The sequence below is a fragment of the Ipomoea nil genome, unplaced genomic scaffold, assembly GCF_001879475.1.
Source record: "Ipomoea nil cultivar Tokyo-kokei standard unplaced genomic scaffold, Asagao_1.1 scaffold2280, whole genome shotgun sequence".
Classification (NCBI taxonomy): domain Eukaryota; kingdom Viridiplantae; phylum Streptophyta; class Magnoliopsida; order Solanales; family Convolvulaceae; genus Ipomoea; species Ipomoea nil.
In genome coordinates, this window is record NW_017618708.1 from 3,986,712 (window position 1) to 4,011,045 (window position 24,334).

Below are 24,334 nucleotides of genomic sequence, written 5' to 3' on the forward strand. Positions count from 1 at the left end.
CCATCTAATGTTGGAGCTAATATAGCTTGAGACTCCAAATGTTTATGATCTAGTTGACCCTCAGGGCCGGTCCTATCATTTTATAGGCCCGGGGCAAAATAAAAACAAGGGCCCTTAATATATAAAGTTAAAATGTCTATATATATAGTCAAGGACCTTGTGGTTCAATGGTACCAAGTTGCTCCCTTATATTGGATGTGGTGAGTTTGAACCTTAGTGGAGGTGTAGTAGCTTGTATATGTGGGTATATCACTATATCCCCTTTCTCTTATAATAAAATAAATGTTAATATATATAGTTCAAAAGATTGTGTTAATTGAAAACAATTCAAGAATAACTTTGAATTTTATCGACATATAATTTTTTAAAAACTTTATTTTAAAAAAATTCAGTTGGATGAATCCCGGGATAGTGCTCATTCAAACTTTAAGCCCCTATATGAAGTTTAATAATAAACTAATTTGATATTCTCTAATATATACAGACCGGAGTATCTATTAATTGAATTATTATATTAAATAATTGTAATAGTTAAGTGAATTTAATGTTAAATAATAATTTTGAAGTTGTAGGTTCAAATCTCTGCTCATGCAAAAAAAAAAAAAAAAAAAAAAAAAAAAAATTCTCTTAACTTTATCAAAAAATAAAAATCCAAATTAGGGGACCCCTTTCAACATTGGGCCCTAGGCGGGTGCCCATGTTGCCCGCCCCTTTTGACCGGTCCTGTTGACCCTACCGTACGAAGGAAATGTGCTTTGGACAATTTCTGCTATGGAGTCAACTTCATTTCTTAGAACAAAATTATCTAGAATCCTTATATTGAAGATACCATTCTTCTCTTCTCCTAAATTCCCATCTCCTAGATCAGCAATCCATTTTGCAAAACTATTTAACTTTTCAACTTCTTCTGCACTTGAAATACCACGCAACCTCATATTCTTTGTTAAGCTTAGTACTTCGCAATTACTCCACAAGTATGATGAGTTTATACTTGCTTGTACTATATCTTGTCTACTGCCTTTTGGTATAACTGGTAGTATTTGTCTAAAATCACCTCCAAGTACAACTGTTTTTCCACCAAAAGACATTTCTAAGCTTTTTGGATTGGTGAATCGCAATATGTCTCTCATTGTCCGATCTAATGCTTCAAAACAATGTTTGTGCATCATCGGCGCTTCATCCCATATGATTAACTTAGATTTTATAATCAATTCAGCAAGTGGACTACCTTGGCTAATGTTGCAAGTTGGGTCTTCATTCACTGCAATGGGGATAGAAAACATTGAGTGTGCAGTCCTTCCACCCGGTAAAAGTACTGAGGCTATACCGCTTGATGCTACATTCAAAACAACTTCTCCCTTTGACCTTAAAGCAGCCGACAGTGTCCTCCATAAAAATGTCTTACCAGTTCCACCATATCCATAAACAAAGAACAAACCACCTTTATTAGATTCAACATCCACCATCACTTTGTTGTATATGAGTAATTGTTCATCAGTTAGTTTAGAAAACAGTGATTCATGTTCTAGCTTTAAAGCTTCTTTGTCGTACTCCAATTCTTCGTACAACAACTGATTATCGAAATAGTATTCATGACTTCCCACTGGCATTGGCATTGGTGGATAATCACTTAGAGACTTGTTCCAAGCATTCAACAACTTCTCCACTTCCATGAGTGCCCCATTTTTCTTCTGTACGTCATTGAGCATCAAATCTACATAATTTATAAACAAATTAGTTTAATATATAAATGAAAAAATACATTTAAGTAAGTGTTTTGAAGAAGAATTGTTGACCTGGATTACTTGTATTTATTTTAGCATTGAACTCAACATCATCAGCTAGGTATTGCCAAACAATATCCCACACTTTTTCTGGTTTCACCATTGAATTTGATGTCAATAAAGTTACAAATAATTTACGTAAAGAATGTGCTGAGGACCATATCGCTGCTTCACTGATCGCATCAACATACTCTTTATCATCCTCGATTAAACCATGTACATAACAGACATCTCTAAATGAAGTATATTGCACCCCCTCAAAATATTTAATTTCATCAAAGGATCTTGGTCCACGCACAATATTTAATAAACATCTAAGATAGAAGATTTCTCTGCTATTTGGTGGAAGATAAAAAATACGACCAATTGCAAACTTCCTTTGCCTTGGATGCCACTCTCTCTTATCTTTTTTCCATACAAATTTTGTTGGCATTTCAGCGTAAGTCAAGTTTCTTGCCTCGCTGTATTTGCTGTTAGCATCAAACCATGCAGTGAACATACTTTGTCTCACAGTTGAATGGTTAACAACATTATTGACAACATCATCATCATTAAATATGATTGATTGCTCATTTGGTAGATGAAAGCTCAAGCGCTCTATCGACGGATCCCTCATCTGTATATCAAAGGCGAACATCCTCCATGCTACCTCACAGGGTGAAATATACCTACAATCATAATACATCTTGATCTCATCGATTACATTTCCAGTAGCTTCATCAGCCACACTGTTGTAGAATTCAGCAGTAACACGATCATTCCCCTTGTTCACATACTTAAATAAGTACTTAATTGATCTGGATTGATTGCACCACTCCACATTTATATGAGCCCTATACTTCACCAATAAATGTCTGTTGTGTGGAACGACATATCTGCTATCTAGATCAATACCATTTTTCTTTATAGTCCTACCGTTGTCACTCCTACGATACACAGGATAACCCTCTTCATCCATTGTTGATTTCTCCACAAATTTCTTTGGATAATATTTGGAGCATCTACCATTAACCATGCATGGTGAATTCTTCCTACACGTACCACACGGTCCGTGCATCATAAATTCTCCCACTGCTTTGTGATACTCAAGATCGCACAACTCACTTGGAATATCTGCTGAAATGAATTTGTCTAAATCTGTTGCAGCACCAGACCCACGATGATTTGCCAGAAACAACAATATGTGTGCATGCGGTAAACCTCTTTTCTGAAATTCAATGGTATAAATCACTACAAAAACAAATCATTAATACATTTAGTACTTTGAAATCTAGATCAAAGTACTTGGTAATAAACAAATAATTATTAAAACTTTAACATATAAAATATTTACCTGCTAGAACAGAACCAAAGATGTTTTCTTTACGAATCTCCTTGATTAGAGCATTTAACTTCATCTTAAAGACACGACATATTATATCTGGCCGATCTTCGGCCTTTAATCTCCTTTCTTTCAAAAACTTTACAATTTCCGGCCAGTTTGGGTTACATGTGAATGTAATAAACAGATTTGGATATCCAATCCATCGGCATATTGCCATCGCATCCTGGTAATTTTGCACCATATACCTTGCACCACCTGTAAAAGTTGAAGGCAAAATAATTCTACGACCTTGAGCCGATGGATCAAGTTCACCACGAGTCAAAGCATCTGTCAAGCATTTATAAGACTCACATCTCAATGATCTTTGGTGGGTCCTAACATATACTAAACATCCAGATTCAATCATAGTGTATGCATCTACAAGAATTGTTGTAACAACCTTCTTGCGAACAACAATGTTGACATCTCATTTTTCCTATCTTGAATATAATAGAAGTATTCTCTAGGACTAATCCTAATACGACCAGGTCGGCTTTGTTGTTCAACACCTGAGAATTGAATGTCCTCTCTATATCCGTCTTCACCAAATGGAAATAGCAATGGGTACTATAGTGGTAGATAGGCTGGGTTTAATTCATTAATCCTTTTTAAAATACCAGATCTTGATTCCACCAAGATATCACGTTATCCCATATTTGGATCAAAGTCTCCCACTATCAAAGCCGCAACTTCACTAATTTGTGGTAAATTATATGTTCGGGCATCCTTATTCCTCTTTCCTATTAGTTTGATCTTAATCTCTACCATTGGATTTGTTTCAATCTCTGTTCTTGCCATGCGAAAACTTTTTACTAAGACATTGTTTTGATCTAATGCGTCTTTTATGTCTTGTACTATATCCGCATGTAGTTTATTGTGAACATCATCTTCTCTGTATATTGATCACAAAATATATTTAATTAGCATATTGCAGTAAAAACTAATGAATTTGATTTATATATATAATGTAATTGACGTACCTTATTGCATTGATGCAATTTTGGATTTCGTTTTGAGTATCATAAATGTACAATTGAGCAAACTTCGGTCTAGAGCCAAATTCTGGCATTAGGCTTTCCAAAAGGTGAAAATTTTGACCGTGTAAGCAGAAAACGGGTGGTGCAGTACCATTATTCAAAGTCCTATCAATTTTCCCACCCATTGAAGTGAAGCAAAACATATTGTTGTAGGACTTAATATTTTGTAAAAAATGACAACTCTTGTTGTCATTCTTAAAAAAACAAATCAAATATAGCAGGAGGTGGAGTTGGTTTAGTAGGCAACTTTATTTTCCCGTGAGTACAGTGTGCTGCCACCAAGTCATCATCATGGGTTATGTTCACCACAGGAATAGCTAAGAAAGGGTTTTTAATGTGGTCATTCTTTACTGATACTTTAAAAACCATAGCTTTGCCTTTGAGAGAATCAAATTCTGTTGGAATCTGAGTAGGATCCTGCAAATTAGAATCAGAGTTAAATTTTTTAGAATTTTGAATGTGTTAACTATTAAAGCCTAGAGTAGAATATATAGGTTGATAAAAAAATCTCCAACCTCCAAGTATTTGTTTCTGAGATCATAAGCACTCAATCTTAATAACTCAGCAAATTCATTATCCCATAGCACAAAAGGTGCATCCCCAGACTTGTCACCAACTCTAACACCCAACCTGTACCTAGGAATTCCTAGTTGCCAACTAATTTTGCATGTGTCACACCATAGTAATGCCTTTTTCTGGTCAAGTTTTCTAAAACATCCTTCTTTCTTGCAAGAATAGTAGTATCATTTACTGGCGCTCTCCAATCCATTGATTTTTGCAGGAACATGGTAATAGCCTGGCTATTGTATTTTAGTCAAATAGAACAGAGAGTTAAATGATCCAAATAGGAATCTAAAAATATTATTTGGATACAACTAAGAGACTATAATGATTATTACCTCAGCCCTCTTATAAATTTCAGCTATGGTGCTGACAATCATAGGTCTCTTGCTAGAATATTCCTGACTGTTAGGGTATGAAAATGTTGAAACATTTGTCATACTCCTAATAGGAGTTTGATGATCCTTCAAACTGGAAAAAGTTTCAATGGTCAGATAGTTAAATAAAATAAAATAGTCATTGATGGAAAAGTAAAATTTACCTAGCCTTGAATACTTCAAACTCTGGACAATCATGATTTATGCAAACCTTGGTTGCATTATATGAACTTGATATTCTGACTTCAGCTGAAATAAAGAAATAATTTGTTAGATGTTTATTTTAGGTTAGGCAATGTGTATAAAATAATTATTATAAGGAGATGAAACTTACTGTCTAAGTGATTTGCTCTACACATTTGCAACAGAATAATTATAGGGCCATCAACATTGTCAGTAAAATAGGGCAATACATCATCCACATGTGAATCTCATATTGTGCATTTAATCCTATTGTTCCTAAAATAGTGGATAATATCATGTTAAAAAAATGTTTATTCTTTGTAATGTATTGAATCAAGAATTTAAAATTTCTGAACTTACTTGGAGTCTTCAATAATAAAATCCACCAGCTTTGATGGATAACCTCCTATAGTAATTGACTTTAGAGGATAAAACTCAACAACCCTGTCAATGACATCTAGAAGAAATATTTGACAACAAACATTGACTTTAGAGTTTAAAAAACCAAAAACCTATAGATTGAAGAATTAAACATAAACTAATCAGGAGTTTATAGTGTAAAGAAAAAGTATTGTTTACTAACCGAATAATAATTTCTCAGGAATAATTCTGCCTAGAATATCATCAAAACTGCGGTGTCTTTGAACAGTAGTTGAATGGTTGAACATACACTTAGCAAAGCCTTTCCTACGGTGTCTTTGAACAATAGTTGAATGGTTCAACTTAATCATGTATTTGTCAGGAGTAAGCTTGTACTGATAATAATTAGAGATTACCAAAAAGTTTTTGATACAATAAACTTTCCCTTCTGTGAATTGATTTGAGAACTTATCCAAGTATTCCTTTGGGATGTTGCAATGGAGATAAGTTCCCTAGAAACCAAAAATAAATAATAAAAAATTAATGTAAAACTGATTAGTAGAAACTGTAAATCTTAACTATAATAAAGCTATATGGTTGGGAAGTAATTAATGTTACAATTAATGCCACAACATCCTTTATTAAAAAAAAAAAAAAAAAAAAAAAGCACAACATTTGAAAAATAAAATAGCTATATATTATATAATCATATAAAAAATGTACTTTTGAAAAATAAAATAGCTATATATTATATAATCATATAAAAAATGTGTTCAATTAGAGTTTAAATTTACTCATACAAAATTTGAAATTTGATTTCCAAATGTAATTATCTTAGTTATTATTAGTATTGTGAAAATTATAATATAGATGAAATACAATTAAGAATAAATCAATGTAATTATGTAAATTCTCTTTATAAGTTTATTTGAATATGTACATAATTAGAGATTATATTAACCATACAAAATTTTAATTTTAATTTTAATTTTAATTTTGTATTCTATAAAAATAATAAATACTTGACCAATGGAAGCTCAAAAATATTATTATATTAAACAATTTAAAATATTTTAGTTTTTATACTTTTTATTTATATTTATAATAACATAATTTTTTTTCGTGCATCGCGCGGGTGAATTACTAGTACTAATATGTATTACAACATTCAAAAGCTTACCTCTGAATCGTGAAAAAACATCTCTTGACTTTTAATAATATTCGTATTTCTCCCTTCATGGACATCATAACTTCGAACTAATCTAAGCCTAATGGCTTTTGTGTAGGTATCTGTGTTGATATCTTTGGCCAATATAAAAAAAGATCCCATTTTAACCAAGAACATGAGATTTAGATTGAAGAAGCAGAAGGTGAGAGTGATGTTTGCTATTCTATAGTATTTATAGAAGGATGATTATGCCAGTGGGTATCTCGAAGGAGGAAATATTAATGAAGCTGAATGATTATGTTGCACCGAAGATTGAAACGTTTTCTGATCAGCCATAAAGTAGAGTTCAAATCTGGTTCTATTATGTTTTCTTATATTAAAAAATGTAGAAACATTAAAATTTTAATTTATTTTTTGGCTGCTGTTATTAAGTTTCTGATATGGATCAGCTTCCAAGGAGCAAACCACTTTATTTTAATTAAGGGGTCTATCGGTATACGAAGTCTCAAATTTTTTAAAACCAATAGTTTAACTGAATTAACAAAACGCCGTAGTTTCATTTAGGCGGGAATTTGGGACAATTTGATTGGCCATGGCTATATGGCTTTAATATATAGAAGGATTGTGAAGAGATAGGTGGTGGTATTATTGTAATTAAGTTGAACTTAATTGTCAAGTTCCCCTCATTTGAGGGGTAAAAGTGTAAAAAACAAAGGACGAAATTCAAACACAGCAGCGCTAACGTCTTTCTTATCGGCTTTCTCCATTCTCTCCACTACATCGCGCTCACCTCCACTACCCGTCTCCACTCTATAAATAGCGTAACCTATCTTCCAAGGTTTTTAAAGATTTTGAACATCTTGACTTCTCTGAGGCAAGGGGAATAAGATGACTTCAAGCGTGAAGAAATTGTGTGCGCAACTACAGAGCAGCAACCATAGTAACTATGGTTTTCGAGGAGAACGTCGTGCAACCGCAACAACATTTTGTTCCTTCAAGTGCATACTATAATGAACTATATCAATTCAAAATAAAAATTGCTTTAAAAAGCTATTAAAAAACCAAAGTCATTTATTTATTCCTTCAAGTGTACATTTTTTGGCCTTCGAGGGCACATTTACTTGCCTTCGAAATTTGCCTTCTAGTGAACATTTTTTTGTCTTCTAGTGTTTCCTTTTTTGTTGCCTTCAATTACACATTTTTCTGCCTACAAGTCCACATTTTCCTACCTACAAGTGTATTTTTCATTACTCAATGTATATTTAATAATGAAATATATATGATTTAAAAGAGAAAGTCTTAAAAAACAGTAAATGCCTCTTAGTTTTAGGCTCCAGTCAACATTTTTAGCATTCGAGTGTACCATTTTGTTTCTTCAAGTGCACGTTATCCTGAACTATGTTAATTCAAAAGAAAAATTGCTAAAAAAAAACAAAAAATAATCAATGTCATTTATTTATTGCTTCATGTGAATATTTTTTGTCTTCGAGTGCATTTTTTTTTAATTATCTACGAGTGCACATTTACTTGCAAAGATGCAAAGATGATCGTGGAGCCGATTCACACCAACGCCACACTTCGGGGACCTACTAGAGAGATCATTGAGGAAGCCAAACGTTGGTTAGAGAAAGATTGGAGAATCTTCATTCGTGCAATCTACAAAGAACAAAACATGGTTGTGGACTCTCTTGCAACTTCTGCATCTTGTCATCATGCTACCTGGGTGATGTTCAGTTCCTGCCCCATTAAGAGCATGGTTGCAGTAGGCGCTAGGCGCTAGTCGGGCGGCCGGACAGCGCCTAGCGCCTAAGCGGATTCTAGGCGGCGCTAGGCGGGCACCAAAAAAATTTAAAAAAATAGTAACAGACTTGTAGTTCGACAATTTTAATGAGGTTGTTTTCAACGTTCACTCAAATAACACATCTAAATAAATGAAATAATGATAATTTATAAGTCATAATGTCATAATAATATTAAAATCAATAATTAATGAAAGACGACATCGGTCAAAATCGAACAAAATCGGTCAAAATCGGACAAAATCGGTCGACTCGACCGAGTTGGCCGAGTTGACCGACTCGGCCGAGTTGGCCGAGTTTTGGCCAAAACTCCAAGGCTCGGGGCCGCCTAGCGCCTAGGCGGCTAGGCGGCCGAGTTTTGCAACCTTGATTAAGAGTGAGGAGGCCTATCTTAATGATTTGGACCGTGTTACTTGTGCTTGTAGAGTTAGGGAGAAAAGATAGCATTTGTGTCTCCCCCGAGGCGCCCCCCCCCCCCCCCCCACCCTATCCCCCTTATAAAAAATATGTCATTGAAATTACATATGGAACTTATTTAGGTCATCAAACTCAAAAAAATTATAATAAGGTCCATGAACAATCTAAAATCATGCAATTAAATTGTAAGTGACATATTCTCCCGATTCTTGCTGACATGACGGTTACACAATTAAAAATAAATTAAAAAAATTATATTATAAAATAAAAAACTCAACTCCCAACCTTTACCTTCGTCTCCATGCCAGAAACAATGACCATTTATTTGTCTCCAGTCCATAGACGAAGGCAGTGGAAGTCTTTGAGTCTCTCTCTCTCTCTCTCTTTATTTTATTTAAAACTATTAAAACAAATATTAAAAATTAAAAGAGTAATGACTATGTCTGCATGAATCAGAATAACATGTCACGTTTGATTTAATTGTATAATTTTAAATTGTTCAAAAACTCAATACCAAATTTTTTATTAAAATAACTTAATTGTAATTTTATACTTTTATGCATATCTATTTGCCATATTTAACATATAAGCTAGCTTAAAACTTAAAACTTAAAAGTTAGCAGCTACTAGCTTGTTTTGAAACGTTGCTTAAGATAGCGTTTCAAAAGAAATTATTTTAAGTTTTTCATATTTTAACAAACAGGACTTATAATTTATTTGTACGTTAAGATAAGTTATAAGTTCTAAGGGATCGGAACTTCTACCAAACTCATATTCCTTATTTGGTAATCAGTGGTTAGCGGATTATAGTAGCGGTTCACAAATAGCGGATTGTGTTAACGGATTTGAATTGCGAATTATATCAACGATTTGTAAAAAAATATTTGGTAAAATTAACTGTTTAGATTAGCGATTGAATGTAAAAAGACCTAAAGGGACATTCATAATAATAATAATAATAATAATAATAAAGAAAATAAAAACAAATTAAAAAATTAAATGAATGTGGATCAATTTTAATCTCATGTTGAAAGTGGAAGGAAAAGGGGATTGATCTCCTCTATAAAAGAAGTTCAACTCCCCATCTTTCCAATCCTTTTCTATTTAATGTGTTCCCACATCGGATGGAGAAGGTAAAAGGAGCTTAAGGCTATTTTATTAAATAAGCCTCAGGCTCCTTTAGTGCAGTAGTTAATTTTTTTTAATTATTATTAAATTAAATTATTATTAAATTATTAAATTAATTAATAATTAGGTGGAGGGCATTTTGGAGAAGGATAATCCTTCCCCAAAATGCTAACTCCAAAGAAGCGTTTGGGATTTCAGCGGAAAATGACGGATCTGTTGAAATTTTGACGGAACCATCATTTACCAAACATGCCTATAATTTGATTATCTATACGATAAAAATGACGGATCTGTTGAAATTTTGACGGAACCATCATTTACCAAACATGCCTATAATTTGATTATCTATTTAACCCTTAGAGGAATTGTTATGTCGCAGAACCGTGTCCACCTTGCAAGGTGGACACGGTTCTATGTTCATAATTACTGAACTCTATGTTCATAATTATAAAATTTTATGTCTATATTTTTTTTTATTCATAATTATTGAACTCTATATTTATAAAAAAAAATATTGAACTCTATATTCACAATTAGAAAACTCTATGTTCATAATTTTTGAACTCTATATTCACAATTATGAACAGTTTTGAACTGTGTTCACATTGCAAAGTGGACACGACTCAACAGCATAATTTGCCCTTAGGTAGTGTTTGGTTGAAGTTATATAAGATAAATAAAAGTTATATTTACTTGGGAATATAAAGATTTTCATGTTTGGTTCAAGTTATGTAAGAAAATATGAGATATCTTCCAATACCGTTACCTTATTAACATTCACAGCAATCTAACATATATATATATATAAGGTAATCTAACATTCGTAAACCAAACACCTCATTAATCCTATAATAAATTACTTTGTATGAAAAAATTTCGTAATAAAAAAAATTGTAACCTTACAACTCTTGTCTAACACTAATAAACTTCCCAAATCTTTTTAAGTTTCAAGAAGTTCTGTCTCTGCCCAGACCAAACTAACAAAAAGTCTACTGTTGTGATCTTTTTTTGATTTCTAGGAAAGAGAGATCAGACATGGAAGTGAATGCAGAGATCAAGTCTTCACGCGTCTCAAGTAAAAATTAATGGAAATTGGAATATATATATATATATATATATATATATATATATATATATATATATATAGTATTTAAAAGACCAATTTTGATGTACGGTTGATCCTATCCTTTCACAGAGATCAAATCTATTCTATGGGTTTGGAGCTCTAAACCGACTGGTGGCTGCGGCGTTCGGTGTTCCTCTTTTTGACGCCGCCGCTTTGTGCCACCAAAAACCAACCAAGCATGAAGATTGACTAAAGATGTTGGATCGATAATAACTCAATGATTTAGTAGACAAAATTTGAGAGGAAAGATTAAAGTTTGAATCTCGATAGATAGTATGAGATTATGTTCAGAATGGACAAATTATTTATGCGCACTTGATATTTAATTTAGTCTATTGAGTCATTGAATAATCGTGATTTACAATATGAAGGTTTAAGATTTAACTTGTTGGAAGAAGAAGATTGACTAAAATATTACAATGTGTTGAGAAAAATCTCACTTTCCTGTGACAATGAAAATCATAGACCCGATATAGTGCACAAATACGAGATTGTGCAAAACAACCAAAATAAAACACTATTGGAAATTAAGGAATTTTCGACCACCTGTAAGTGATCTTAAATTAAGTTGATACCAAAAAAGTGGTCGGAAATAGCAACAAAGGTTTTTCCGGAAACCAAAAGTGGTCGGAACAAGGCTTTCGACTTGATTAAGATCATTTTCAGTGGTCGAAAATTCTATAATTTCCAGTAGTGAAAACAGATACAAGGAACACACGATTTACGTGAAAAATTCAAAATCACGGGGAAAAACTACGAGACCACCACAAACAAAGTATTCCACTAAATCAAATAATCTTGGGTACTACACATTGAAAATAATTTCTGGAAAATTGGAATACACTTAAAAACTGTTTTCGAAATAGAAAACAGAATCATCTATCATCTATTTAATTATATATCACTATAACCACATTACTATGATTACATTCATTATCATCTTATTTTACTTATTACTATCTTCTATTTTTTCTACTTACTTTACTTATTTAAACATAATTTATTTGCTTACACTTTAAAGTTAGACACTATTTACATTATCAAAATTAAAAATTAAACTCTATATAATGTTTTAGATTTTGATTGAACTCAATAGATTATTAGTTTGAATATTTTTAATTATGTTACATTATAATACAAGTTTGGTCCATATATCGAATATTAAAATCTCACATATATTAGAATTCAAAGTAAATATACATATTCACGTTATATATATATATATATATATATATATATATATATATATATATATATATATATATTATTGTCTTATTATTGGGTGTTCAAATAAGTCTTAATATATATAAACTTTGAGGACCAAAGGAGAGAGAGAGAGTATAAAATAAATAAATAAAGACAAAAGGGTTTGTAGCGTGTGATCCTACAGGCAAAATCATAATTTGACAAGAAATAGGGAAAGCATAATCCAAAATGTTTATTTGTCAACATAGTATCTTTACAAAATTTCAATCGAATGATGGTTGGAAGACTTGTGCATGATTCTAGATGCATTTGCATCTATCATCTATTTAAAGCCTGCTAATCTGGAATATAAGATTTGATGACATGATTATGAGGGGACAAAAATAAGATTAACTCTACAAATGTATTTGAAAATTCAGCTATATTTTGTTTTATAATGCCACGATAATAGATGACTACAAGTAGGGGCGGAGCCGAGACTGAATGGTGCGAGGGGCCAACTACAGTTGAAGTACTAAATCAAATACATTGATATCTAGTTAACATATTTTAAAATAATTATTACATTACAAATTTAATAAAGTTTAGAATAAATTATTTATAATTGAATCTATATTAAATTATTTTGTAATATGATTTCCAATGCACATTGCTTTGTACGATTGAATGAATGAAAACATTCAGACATGTTTTAAAAGAGTATTGATTATTTCTTGAAAACTACTATCTTCACAACATAACATAATAGCAATTGTTTTCTCAAATACATATACTACACAATTTTTACATTATTATGCATGTTAAATTAAATACAAAATTTATCACGCAAGTACAAATCTGCATAATTAACCAAACAAATGCACCTTGATATCCATTATTTAGAATCAAACAAAACAACTATTTAAAATAAACAATAGAATATGAAACAAAAATTAACCAAACAAGTGGTTAGAAAAAAAAAAAATAAAAAGAAAAATTAACTTGAAAAATATGCGTAGATTTTAATAACAAATTATCTTTTTATAGCGTATATGCCGCATATATGTATGGTTATAGAGAGAGAAACTAGTAGGTAGGTTAAATGAAATTTAATTTGAATGTGAGTCAACAATATAGATTATAGAGAATACATAATTTGAAATTGGGGAGATCTGGAGAAGTTGAGAAGATGAGGAAGATTATAACTTAGCCTGTAGAATTAATTTAAGTGGGAGGGAGGCCAAATATTTTGAAGGAATAATAAAATTTTAATATTCTATACAATATTTTTTTAAAAAAAAAAATTAATATTATATATAATATTAAAAAAATTGGGGTGGGAAACATACACTTGCCTCTAGGGGTAGGCACTTCGGTTCGGTTTATCCGAACCGATCCGATCCGATCCGAACCAAATCGAACCGAACTAGTAATAGAAAATCGAATGGTTCGGAATTTTGTAACCCGAACGGTTTAGCACCGAACCGAACCGAAACCGAACGGTTTGGCAAAAATCGAACCGAACCGAATGCTATATAATTTTTTAAATAAATAAATAATAATAATAATAATAATAATAATAATAATAATAATAATAATAATAATAATAATAATAATAATAAAAGAAGTAAATCCAAGTTTTTTTATGCCTGCTCCGTCGTTCAGTTCTCATTCTTACTGGTACCGAACCTTAAATTTTTTTTATTTGATTTCTTTATAGCCTGTTTTCTACATTGCACTTTTGTTGTTTGTCGCAATTGTTCTTTACCTCACAATTATATCTAACTTGAGTTATATTTACAATATTCAGTATTTTCCTTAGTTTCATATTTTTCTATAAATTTAATGTGATTTACAGTCATTCTAATTTTGATTTCCAGTGCACTATAATTATTTTATAGTACTGGAATATATTTCGAGTGCACTAGCAATGACAGATTGTGTTCAAAAAGTAACTATATAGTAATTGACACTTGTTCTTTTAATATCAACTATACAGATAGATGATTATTCATCTTATCAATAAAAATATTCCAACTGAAGAGTCGGTTGTGCAAAAACGTTAACTGATGTTTGGTAATTAGTACTTAGTATTGTGTTTGAACTTTTGATTGCTATTTTGTTATATAATGTTTAGAGTTTGAATTTGAATCATGTGAATATGTATTGTTTGGTAGTATGTTCGAAAAATTAGGAAATGTTGAAATTTGGGGATCTTAAATCGAACCGAACACCGAACCGAATTAAATTCGAACCGATACCGAACCGTTTCAAACCGAATCGAAACCAAACCGAACCCTAATGTTAAACCGAATGGTTTAACTTTTTTAAAATCAAAAAACCGAAAAATCGAAACCGAAACCGAAAACGAAAAAAAATCGAACCAAAACTCGAAACGCCCACCCCTACTTGGCTCCACCCCTGACTACAAGTGAAATTTGCTCTTAAATAAATGTATTGATATTTTTAACCGACTAAATTAATATTGCATGATAGCTGTTATTTGTTAAATTCACCATATACATAATTGAAAATGTGTGAATTTTTATCCAATTTGAGACAAAATATTCATATTATTTAATTTATGAAAAAACTTACGATTAAACATGTCTTGTGACTCTAACTGATAAAGAAACACAAAGAGATAAATTAATTTGAACTGTACATAATTGATCGATTTAATCTAAGAATGTTAATAGACAACTCACATATTTGTCCGAGTATGAATTTGTTTGGTGGAAAGAAAAGGAGTGAAATAGGCATGCTTAGCTTGATTTGCCAACTTAAAATCATGAGTGTTTTGTCTTAAATAAAAAAAAAAAAAAAAAATCAACCCTATCCATCCCTTAAATAAAAAAAAATAAAAAAAATCAACCCTATCCATCCGGCCTTCACTTTTTAAGCCAATCAATGATATAAATCAGATTTCACACAATCACATGTTTCAAAAACTAATGTCTTAATGTTCAAATTCTCACTTATGCTAATTTGAAATTATTCAAGCATGCACACTTTTTCAAGTACCTTCTAAACCCTCTTAACTCCAATGCTCTATTGTATACTATTGGATGTATGCAAAAAAAAATAAAATAAAATAATTTACATTGAAAGTTTCTTGTGTTTATATTATTATTAATTTTTATTATATTGAATACTATCAACATATATACTAATAATATTACTATAGTTATATATACATAATTGTATCCAATATGATCTCTATAATATAATGAAAAATTCTTACAACTAGCTATTATTGGAGTATATAACTATATATAAGTAATTGATAGTATACCCATTTTCTATTAGTTTACTATTCAACGTTCAAATTTTTTCCTTTAAAAAATATTTTATACTACTCTAATTTTTAGTTTTGTTTTTTTTTTTTGTTTTTTTTGTTTTTTTTGGTTGTTGTTGTATTTAATATAGTTTAATATAATTTTCAATTTTAAAACTAAGTTTGTTGGTGTAAATTATATTGAAGCACTACAACCATACATAACATCAATTGCATGATATCCATCAAATATAATGATAGATAATATATTGAGCAAATTAAAGTGAGTATAGATGAATGAAGTTTTTGGTACTTTGGGGCTACAAGAATGTTGTGTATTAATTACAATAGAGTTCGAACTCTTGTTATAGTACATTCTCGTGGTATTTATAGACTTTGGCGGCTTTCTAGTTGTTGCAATAGATTACAAGAGATTTAGACACACGTCTTAGCAGTTTTTCCTTGTATTTAGAGATATCACCGTGAATCTAGCTAGGGTAGTAATTGTAATGAACTCCGAGTGTCCTCTAAGACGTTGGTAGGTCAGTCGGCCCTCCTATGTAAGCAAGTCATCAGTCGACCGATCTTTCAAGCACTTATGACATGAATATGACTTAAGTCTTACACACCACATTGCTGACTCGGACTCGGTTGTCAAGTTATCTTCAAGTCTTAGAGCAATCTCAATATGAGTAGTTTTTTTTTTTTTTTGATGTGCCAACTAGAGAGAGAGAGAGAGAGGGGGGGGGGGGGGGAGAGAGAGAGAGGGGGGGGGGGGGGGAGAGAGAAAGAAGAAGAAAAAAGAGAAAAAGAAAAGGAAAAAGCAAATCTGATGCAAGGTTGAAAAAAAGAAGGAAAATCAACGCAGTTAACGCGCCAGCGACCACAACATTGCGCCTCACAAGAAGAAATGCGTCTGTTTTTTAATTTTTGCGAGGCTCAAGTCAGAGACCAAAAACTACTCTTTGCAGGAGGTTCTCACCTTTTTTTCTCTCCTCACTCTCTCTCTTTCCACTTAAACCATAAATTCCTGTGAGCAACAACCATTGATGAAGATGCTCATAGAGATCAAAAAATATTAATCTCTAATGTTATGATTTTTAATTAAACTCACAAACGGTGACACCACACTACACACGAATTCAAAATCTATTTTCTTCAATTCTTACAAAAGAGTCAACAAAGGGATTATAATAAGTTTCCAAGTGGGGAATTGAATAGAGTGAGGGAACGCATTTGTCTCGTGGGAGAATAGGTTGGGGGGTGCAAACCGAATCTAAGCATAAACGAAGCGGTCAAAGAGAAAGCAATGAATTGAGTGTGACCACACGGGAGACCACAGTTATTGAGCATGACCCACACGCCACTCACCCTTCCACACGCCAATACAATCCCCCAACATCTCATCATCCAACCCTCTTCACACTACACAAACATCTACACTCACACCCAATAATTTTAATATATATCATTTCATTTACAAAATAATTTACAACCTTTACTTGAATGTGTACAATTACGTAGAGTGGCCTTACCATCTTAGCAGACAAAGGATCACAATGAAGTATTACATTGTAGTATCTGTTCATATACTTTCTCAATCTACTGAAACACAAAAAGTTAATAACGTCTCCACTAAGGCTTGAACTCACAACCTTCCAAATGAAAGTTCAACCCAGGTACCATTAGGCAACATAGTCATGATCTATAATTGACCAACTCAAATTAATAATATCGATAAAAAACTCTCATGATGAATTAAACTTAGAAACATGTGATTACCACTTACCAAGTCAACTGTTCAACTGATTTAGTTGGGATTGTCCCAATTTTAATATATATGCAATTATACTAAATATAATCTTTTTCTATTCATATTTTTATAATATTACACATTTACACGTAAAAAAAATGTTGTCTACTGAAGTTTAAAAGTAATAAGAGTAATTTTGTATATAATTTGAGGAGTTTGGCTAAACAAGTGGTACCAAATACTACTGGATGCAAACTTTTTTATTTTTTTATTTGACAAGAGAAAATTGTGTTTTTAGTTCACTACTAGAAATTATGGAATTTCTGACCACCTGAAAGTGATCTTGAATCAAGTCGAAAGCCTTGTTCCGACCACTTTTGGTATCCGGAAAAACCTTTGTTGCTATTTACGACCACTTTTTGGTATCAACTTGATTTAAGATCACTTTCAGGTAGTCGAAAATTCTATAATTTCTAGTAGTGGTTTTTGACGTGTATTTCTAGTATAGATTATTAATTTTTCTCCAAGTGGAGTTTTTAGTTCTTTACGAACTTAATTTATTAGCTCTTAATGAAAATTTAAAAAACTTAAATTTTCACAATTATTTTGGGTTTAAGCATTACTATTCCTCCAATATAGCTCTTTACTCTACCCATGCCATTTTAAACTCAAAGAGTGCTCAAATATGTCAAGTAATGATATTATATTGTTAAAAGTAATGAGTTTGCTCAAAATCTGTGATTTCTCAAGTTGAAAATGGTTTGAGTCAAGTAAGAGAATATGTAGAAGGGTGGTTGATTTGTATATGAATAAAATAACTTTACAAAATAATAGTTTTTTATTTTATTTATTTATTCATTTATTTTTTGTCAAGGGGTAAATGTAATTTGTCAATGAAAAACTAAAAATGTTACTTGAAGAAAAATTGAGTGATAAAATTTACACATCAAATTATTAAAGAATCAAGTTTATGTTAGAGTATAACACATGAACAAAATTGTTACCTCTCTTTCATTATATATAAGACATTTTTAAGTTTATTTATTTATTTTTACACAAATCATAGTACTTCCATTATTTTGTTTCATACTTTGTAACACATTATTAGATCATTGGTTCTAATAAAAAATTGGATTTTTTTTTCTCTTTTTCTACTTTATCAATATAAGCCACATAACAAAAATATACACTTTCAAATATATATACACATGATATTTTTATTTTAATTAAAATATATTTTCGTGTCAAAGAGATCATGAGTCAATGGATGTGCTTGGTAAATAGATAAGTTAATTTTTTACTTATTTGACCAACTTTAGTAAAAATTTGCTTGGCCTAACTTATTGTTGTCAACAAATTAAAATTGAAAAAGCTATTTAGAGTTTTTTTTTTTATTTTTTTTTTATATTAGCAATGCATTTTTTAAAAATATTATCGACTCTATTACAAGGTAGTAGCTGTTCTATACTTTCTCTAAGAAAGGGAGCCACAAAGATGTCATTTGAGTGCAAGGTGCTTGATTGTTTTTGTTTGTTTTTTTGTTTGTTTGTTTGTTTTGTTTTGTTTTTTTTTTTAAAAATTTTTTGTAGTGTTTACATTTATTATACTTTTATTTGAATTTGTATTTTAATGTTAAATTATTATTATTAACTACTTTATAATTATGACATTATTATTTGTTTGATACACTCTAATCTATTATTATTATTATTATTATTATTATTATTATTATTATTATTATTCAAATTTCACTTTTAGTTCGTGATTATTGTGGTATTGTCACATTTAGTCATAGTCTTTTAATTTTGCCATATTACATATCGCTGGGTTGTCAATGCGGGCTGGCCCGTCCCACCGCGGGCTTCAATTTTGACGGGCTTTGGGGCCGGCCCGTGAAGCCCGCGGGCTAGGAAATACACAATCCAAACCCGCCCCATGCGGGCTCGCGGGCTGACCCGCGGGCCAATAATAAAATTTTTAAAAAAATAAATAAAAATATCGCGAATAGAAATAGCCAGCCGCCTCCACTGTCCATCTCTTCTATCACTACACCCAAAAAAAAAAAAAAAACCATTCACTCTCTTCAACCGCTACATCCAAAAAAAACCTAACATCACAATCTGCCGCCCGCCTCTACCATCCATCTCCACCGCCCTCACCACCTCCTGCACCCACCCACACACCCTTTGATCTACCTAATAAATAAAGAAATACAGAAGAGAAATTAAAGAAAGCTGTTGTGCATATATTTCAAAGTGAAACCGCAACTTTCAAGAAAGAAAGTGTTAGAAGTATTTGTATCTATATATTCATCATTTTAGGTGGAAAAGGATATATGTTCCATAAGGCCACACATTCTAGCAACCAAAGAAAACCTTAATTTTCTCCTCCATCATGAAACACCATTTCCGTAGCAACGAAAAGCCTATACTTCTTCTTCTACACCAGACGACGAGCTGCTCTGGACTTTAAAAAAAAAAAATTAAAATAGGGTCAAGCTCGCGGGCTGCCCCGCATTTTCACAGGCCGATTTTCCTACAGCCCAAACCCGCCCCATCGCGGGGCGGGTGCGGGCCAACCTGCAGGCTTTGGCCCACTTTGACACCCCTACATATCGCTAACTTTGAGCAACTTCCACTTTTAGTAATCGATTATTGTGGTATTGTCTAATGTTGAAAAAATCGCTAGGCGCCCTCTAGGCGCCTGGGGACCGCCTAGGGCGCCTAGAGCGCCTAGGCGGGCGCCTATAACGCCTAGGCGGGCGCCTAGGAGGCCAACCGCCTAGCACCTAGGCGCGATTTTTGCAACACTGATATTGTCACATTTAGTCCTATTATTTTAATTTTGTCATATTACATTCATGACTTTCATTTGATTGCCACCAATAGTCTTTCGTTAAAAATTCCATTAATTTATCATTAGAATTGACAAATAACAAAGGAAGAATCCTTACACATCATAACTACTCATATTTTGAATACATTAGAAATATCATAAATATCAAATGATGTAATATCGTAACTCGTAAAAATATGAGTTATGATATATGTAAGGATTTTTTCCTTTGTTATTTTTCAATTTAATTTAAGTAGATCACTGTGTTTAAATATCGTAACTCATATTTCAAACACATTAGAAATGTTATAAATATCAAAGGATGTATTATCGTAACTCATAGAAATTAAATATGTTTGAATATGAGTTGCGATATTGAAATATTGTGATATCCTTAAATTGACATATAACAAATAAAAGAAAAAAAATCCTTACACATATCGTAACTCATATTTCTATGAGATACGATATTACATCATTTGATATCTAAGATATTTCTAATTAATGTGTTTGAAATATGAGTTATGATATGTGTAATGATTTTTCCTTTGTTATTTGTCAATTCTAATGTTAATTAACGGAATTTTTAACGGAAGGGTGACAATCAAATGAAAGTCATGGATCGATGTAATATGACAAAATTAAAAGAATATGACTAAGGGTGTGTTTGGTTGATGGGTTTTGCCCATAGGAATGAACATGAAAGTGATTGTTATTGTTTGGTTGATAGGTTTTTGAATACAACTATGAGTTTCGAATACCCCATCAATTGAAAAACTCATACCCAAATAAAATAAGAGTTTCATTCCCTTATTCATTCTCAAGCACTACTATTAGCAATCATTCACATTCCACCATACTACCAAACATGTTAAATACTTTTACTAAAGCCCATTACCATTACCAAGTATTTGATACCCATTCCGATTCCGATTACCATGTGCGAACCAAACACACCCTAAATGTGATAATGCCACACTAGTCGAGGACTAAGAGTGAAAGTTGCTCAAAGTCATGGATGAAATATGACAAAATTAAAAGAATATGACTAAAATGACAATGCCACAATAGTCGAAGACTAAAAGTGGGAGTTGCTCAAAGTTAGGAATGTAATATGACAAAATTAAAAGAATAAGACTAAATGTAACAATACCATAATAGTCGAGGACTAAAAGCAATGTTATAGAACACGTTAGGCGCCCCCTTGGCGGCAAGGGGGCGCCTAGGCGACGATTTTTTTTAATTTTTTTTTAATTTTTTAATTAAAAATAAAATTAAAATTTTTTAAAATTTAGTAATAAAACATAAGGTTTCCATAGTTATTTCTTAGAAACTATTTACGAAAGTGGATGCAAAAGTGTTCAAAAGACGATTGTTTAAACCATCTAAATACATAAAAAACTAAAATTAAGAGCTAAAGAAGGATTTTTTTGAGAAATTAGTGGACCAAACCGCCTTCGGCAGTGGTGGATAGATCTCGAAAAAATACGCAATTTGAAAAAAAAATTGTCCAAAACGGACAATCGAGTCAAAAGTTATGCCTTCCCGAAGTTTTTGCAATTTTAAAACGCCAAAAAAAAAAAAAAAATTAATAAAGCGCCGGTTCAGCCGGCTAGGCGGCCGCGGAGAGGCCGATTCCGGCCTTCTTCGCGGCGGCGGCCGGGCGCCTAGGCGCGATTTTTGCAACCATGACTAAAAGTGAAATTTGCTCTTAGTAAAACAACAACAACAACAACAATTATAATAAATTTTGAAATAAATATATATTTTAAAATTATATCTAAAATTAAAATTATAACTCAAATTATATCTAATGAATAAAATAAGACCTGTATCTTAATTAGGTGATCCCAACTTTGTTGTCTCTATGTAGAAACGCTCCAAGAAACGTTCCAAGAAACGCTACCATGTTAGAAGAAACGCCCACCGTAGACATCGACGCGACGGCGACGACTCAATCGCCGGAGGGTCCAGACTCAAGCATGAACACAAGATTGGCCAAGAAGTCGAAGAGATCTCGTGACGAGGTAGAAACGCCGCTGTCTACACCACACAATGACTCTGCCCCGGAGGTTCCGTTTCAGACAAGCACAAATCCCAACGCAGACACAGGACCGGAAACGATGAAAAACCAGGAAGGAAGCTAGCAGACGAATCCCTCGAACCCACCCCTACCTGCAAGTTACAAGCTGAGCCTGCGGAAATTCATGACCTACAAGAAGGATGACCTTGAAGGTGCAGACGAAAATGCTAGAGATGACGAGGGCTCCGACGAGCAAGATGACCCAGAATGCCCCAAAATTAGGCTGACAAGGGAAGAGAAGATCAGAATCAGAAGGCCATGGCGCAGAACGCTTATCATCCAACTCATGGGAAAATCGGTCGGATACAACTACCTAATCCGGCGCCTCCGCTCACTTTGGAAACCAGAAGGTCAGTTGGAACTAATTGATCTAGAACATGACTACTTCTTGGCTAGGTTTGAACTGCAGAGGGATTACGACATAGCAAGATGCGAAGGGCCATGGGTAATTCAAGATCACTACCTGGTTGTTCAACAATGGATGCCTAACTTTAGACCACAAACGAATAAAACACGGAAGATTTGTGTTTGGGTAAGACTTCCGGACATTCCTATTGAATATTTTGATGAAGATACGTTAATCAAACTAGGTGACAAGATCGGAAAAACAATAAAAATCGATGACACAACGTGCCTTGCATCCCGCGGAAAATTTGCTCGCATTTGTGTTGAAATCGATATCACCAAGCAGCTACTTGCCAAGTTCACAATCAAGGACGAAGAGTATCCAGTGGAGTATGAGGGCATCCATCTCATTTGCTTCAAATGTGGAAAATATGGACACAAGTCCGATTCTTGTGGTCAAGAAGCTCAGCAACATACTGAATCTGCTTCAAAGACTATGGAGGACGTTGCACCTACAGGTAATACAACGGATAATGACCAGGAAATTGTAGATGATGCCCAGAAAAACGCAGCCAAAGCTCACCTTAAGGATAGATTTGGGCCATGGATGCTCGTAACAAGGAAAGAACGAAGACAACCCAGAAAAGGCGGATATCGAGACACCAACTACAGGCAGAGTACAACTGGAAATAATCAAGATCCAAATTCGTCAAGGGCACCTAACCGGCAAAACTTCAACTCTAGATTTGGACCCCTTAACGATCTCGATGAAGCTGAGCAGCAAGAGGAAAGAGAAGAAGAGGGTAGCACCATCCAAAGGAATCCTGGCAAACTACCAATGACAGATTCACCAACTATTATAAAGACAAACACTTACCACCCAACGGAGAATTTAAGACCTAAGACGAACCAGCCACTTGTAAACAACCACCGAGGACATGGTAAGTCAGTGCACCCCCCCAGAAAATCCAGTACAGCAATAGGAAACAGAACAGAGGTGATTCACCCGGAAGGATCTCTGGAAGAGAATACTCAGAAAAACAGTGACCAGGATGCTACCAACGACTTCCTCTCCCCAACCCGCCGGCTAACAAATATCAGGTTTAACGAGCCCCGTCAAGAAGGAAAAAAAGGCAAGCCGTCTACTCCCAGAAGGGCAGCAGCGGAGGACGAACACACACTTGTACAAGGTTCAGGAAGAGGACAACCAATCACAAGAATGACCGTCAATCACCGACAAATCGACCCTGGAATAACGACATCACACCCAACAGCAAACACCTATGTTGAAGCTCCCCCAGACGATGGATCTGATTTCTTCGATTGCGACGCTCCAGGAGATATTATGGAGGAAGATATGTCAAGCCAAGGCCAGGCTAGGCTGGCCAAGAGTTCTTCTCTGCTCAATTGAGCAGCCTTTCTTTATTTTAGTTCTCAATGAACGTTCTAGTGTGGAATTGCCAAGGGGCGGCATCCAAATCATTTAGTCGCACCCTTAAGCTTTTCCTGCAAGAGTATAAACCAAGTGTTCTGTGTCTCCTCGAACCTAAAGT

General features: G+C 33.1%; 1 protein-coding gene across 1 annotated transcript; it reads right to left on the reverse strand.

Moving 5' to 3' along the window:
* Positions 1-683: 683 nt before the first annotated feature.
* On the reverse strand, positions 684-3,514 carry LOC109150811. The gene is made up of 3 exons (XM_019298787.1): positions 3,118-3,514; positions 1,806-3,014; positions 684-1,714 (listed from the first exon to the last, which is right to left on the reverse strand). Exons 1-3 carry the CDS (start codon positions 3,512-3,514, stop codon positions 684-686), a joined length of 2,637 nt encoding a protein of 878 aa, XP_019154332.1.
* Between the last annotated feature and the right edge of the window lie 20,820 nt (positions 3,515-24,334).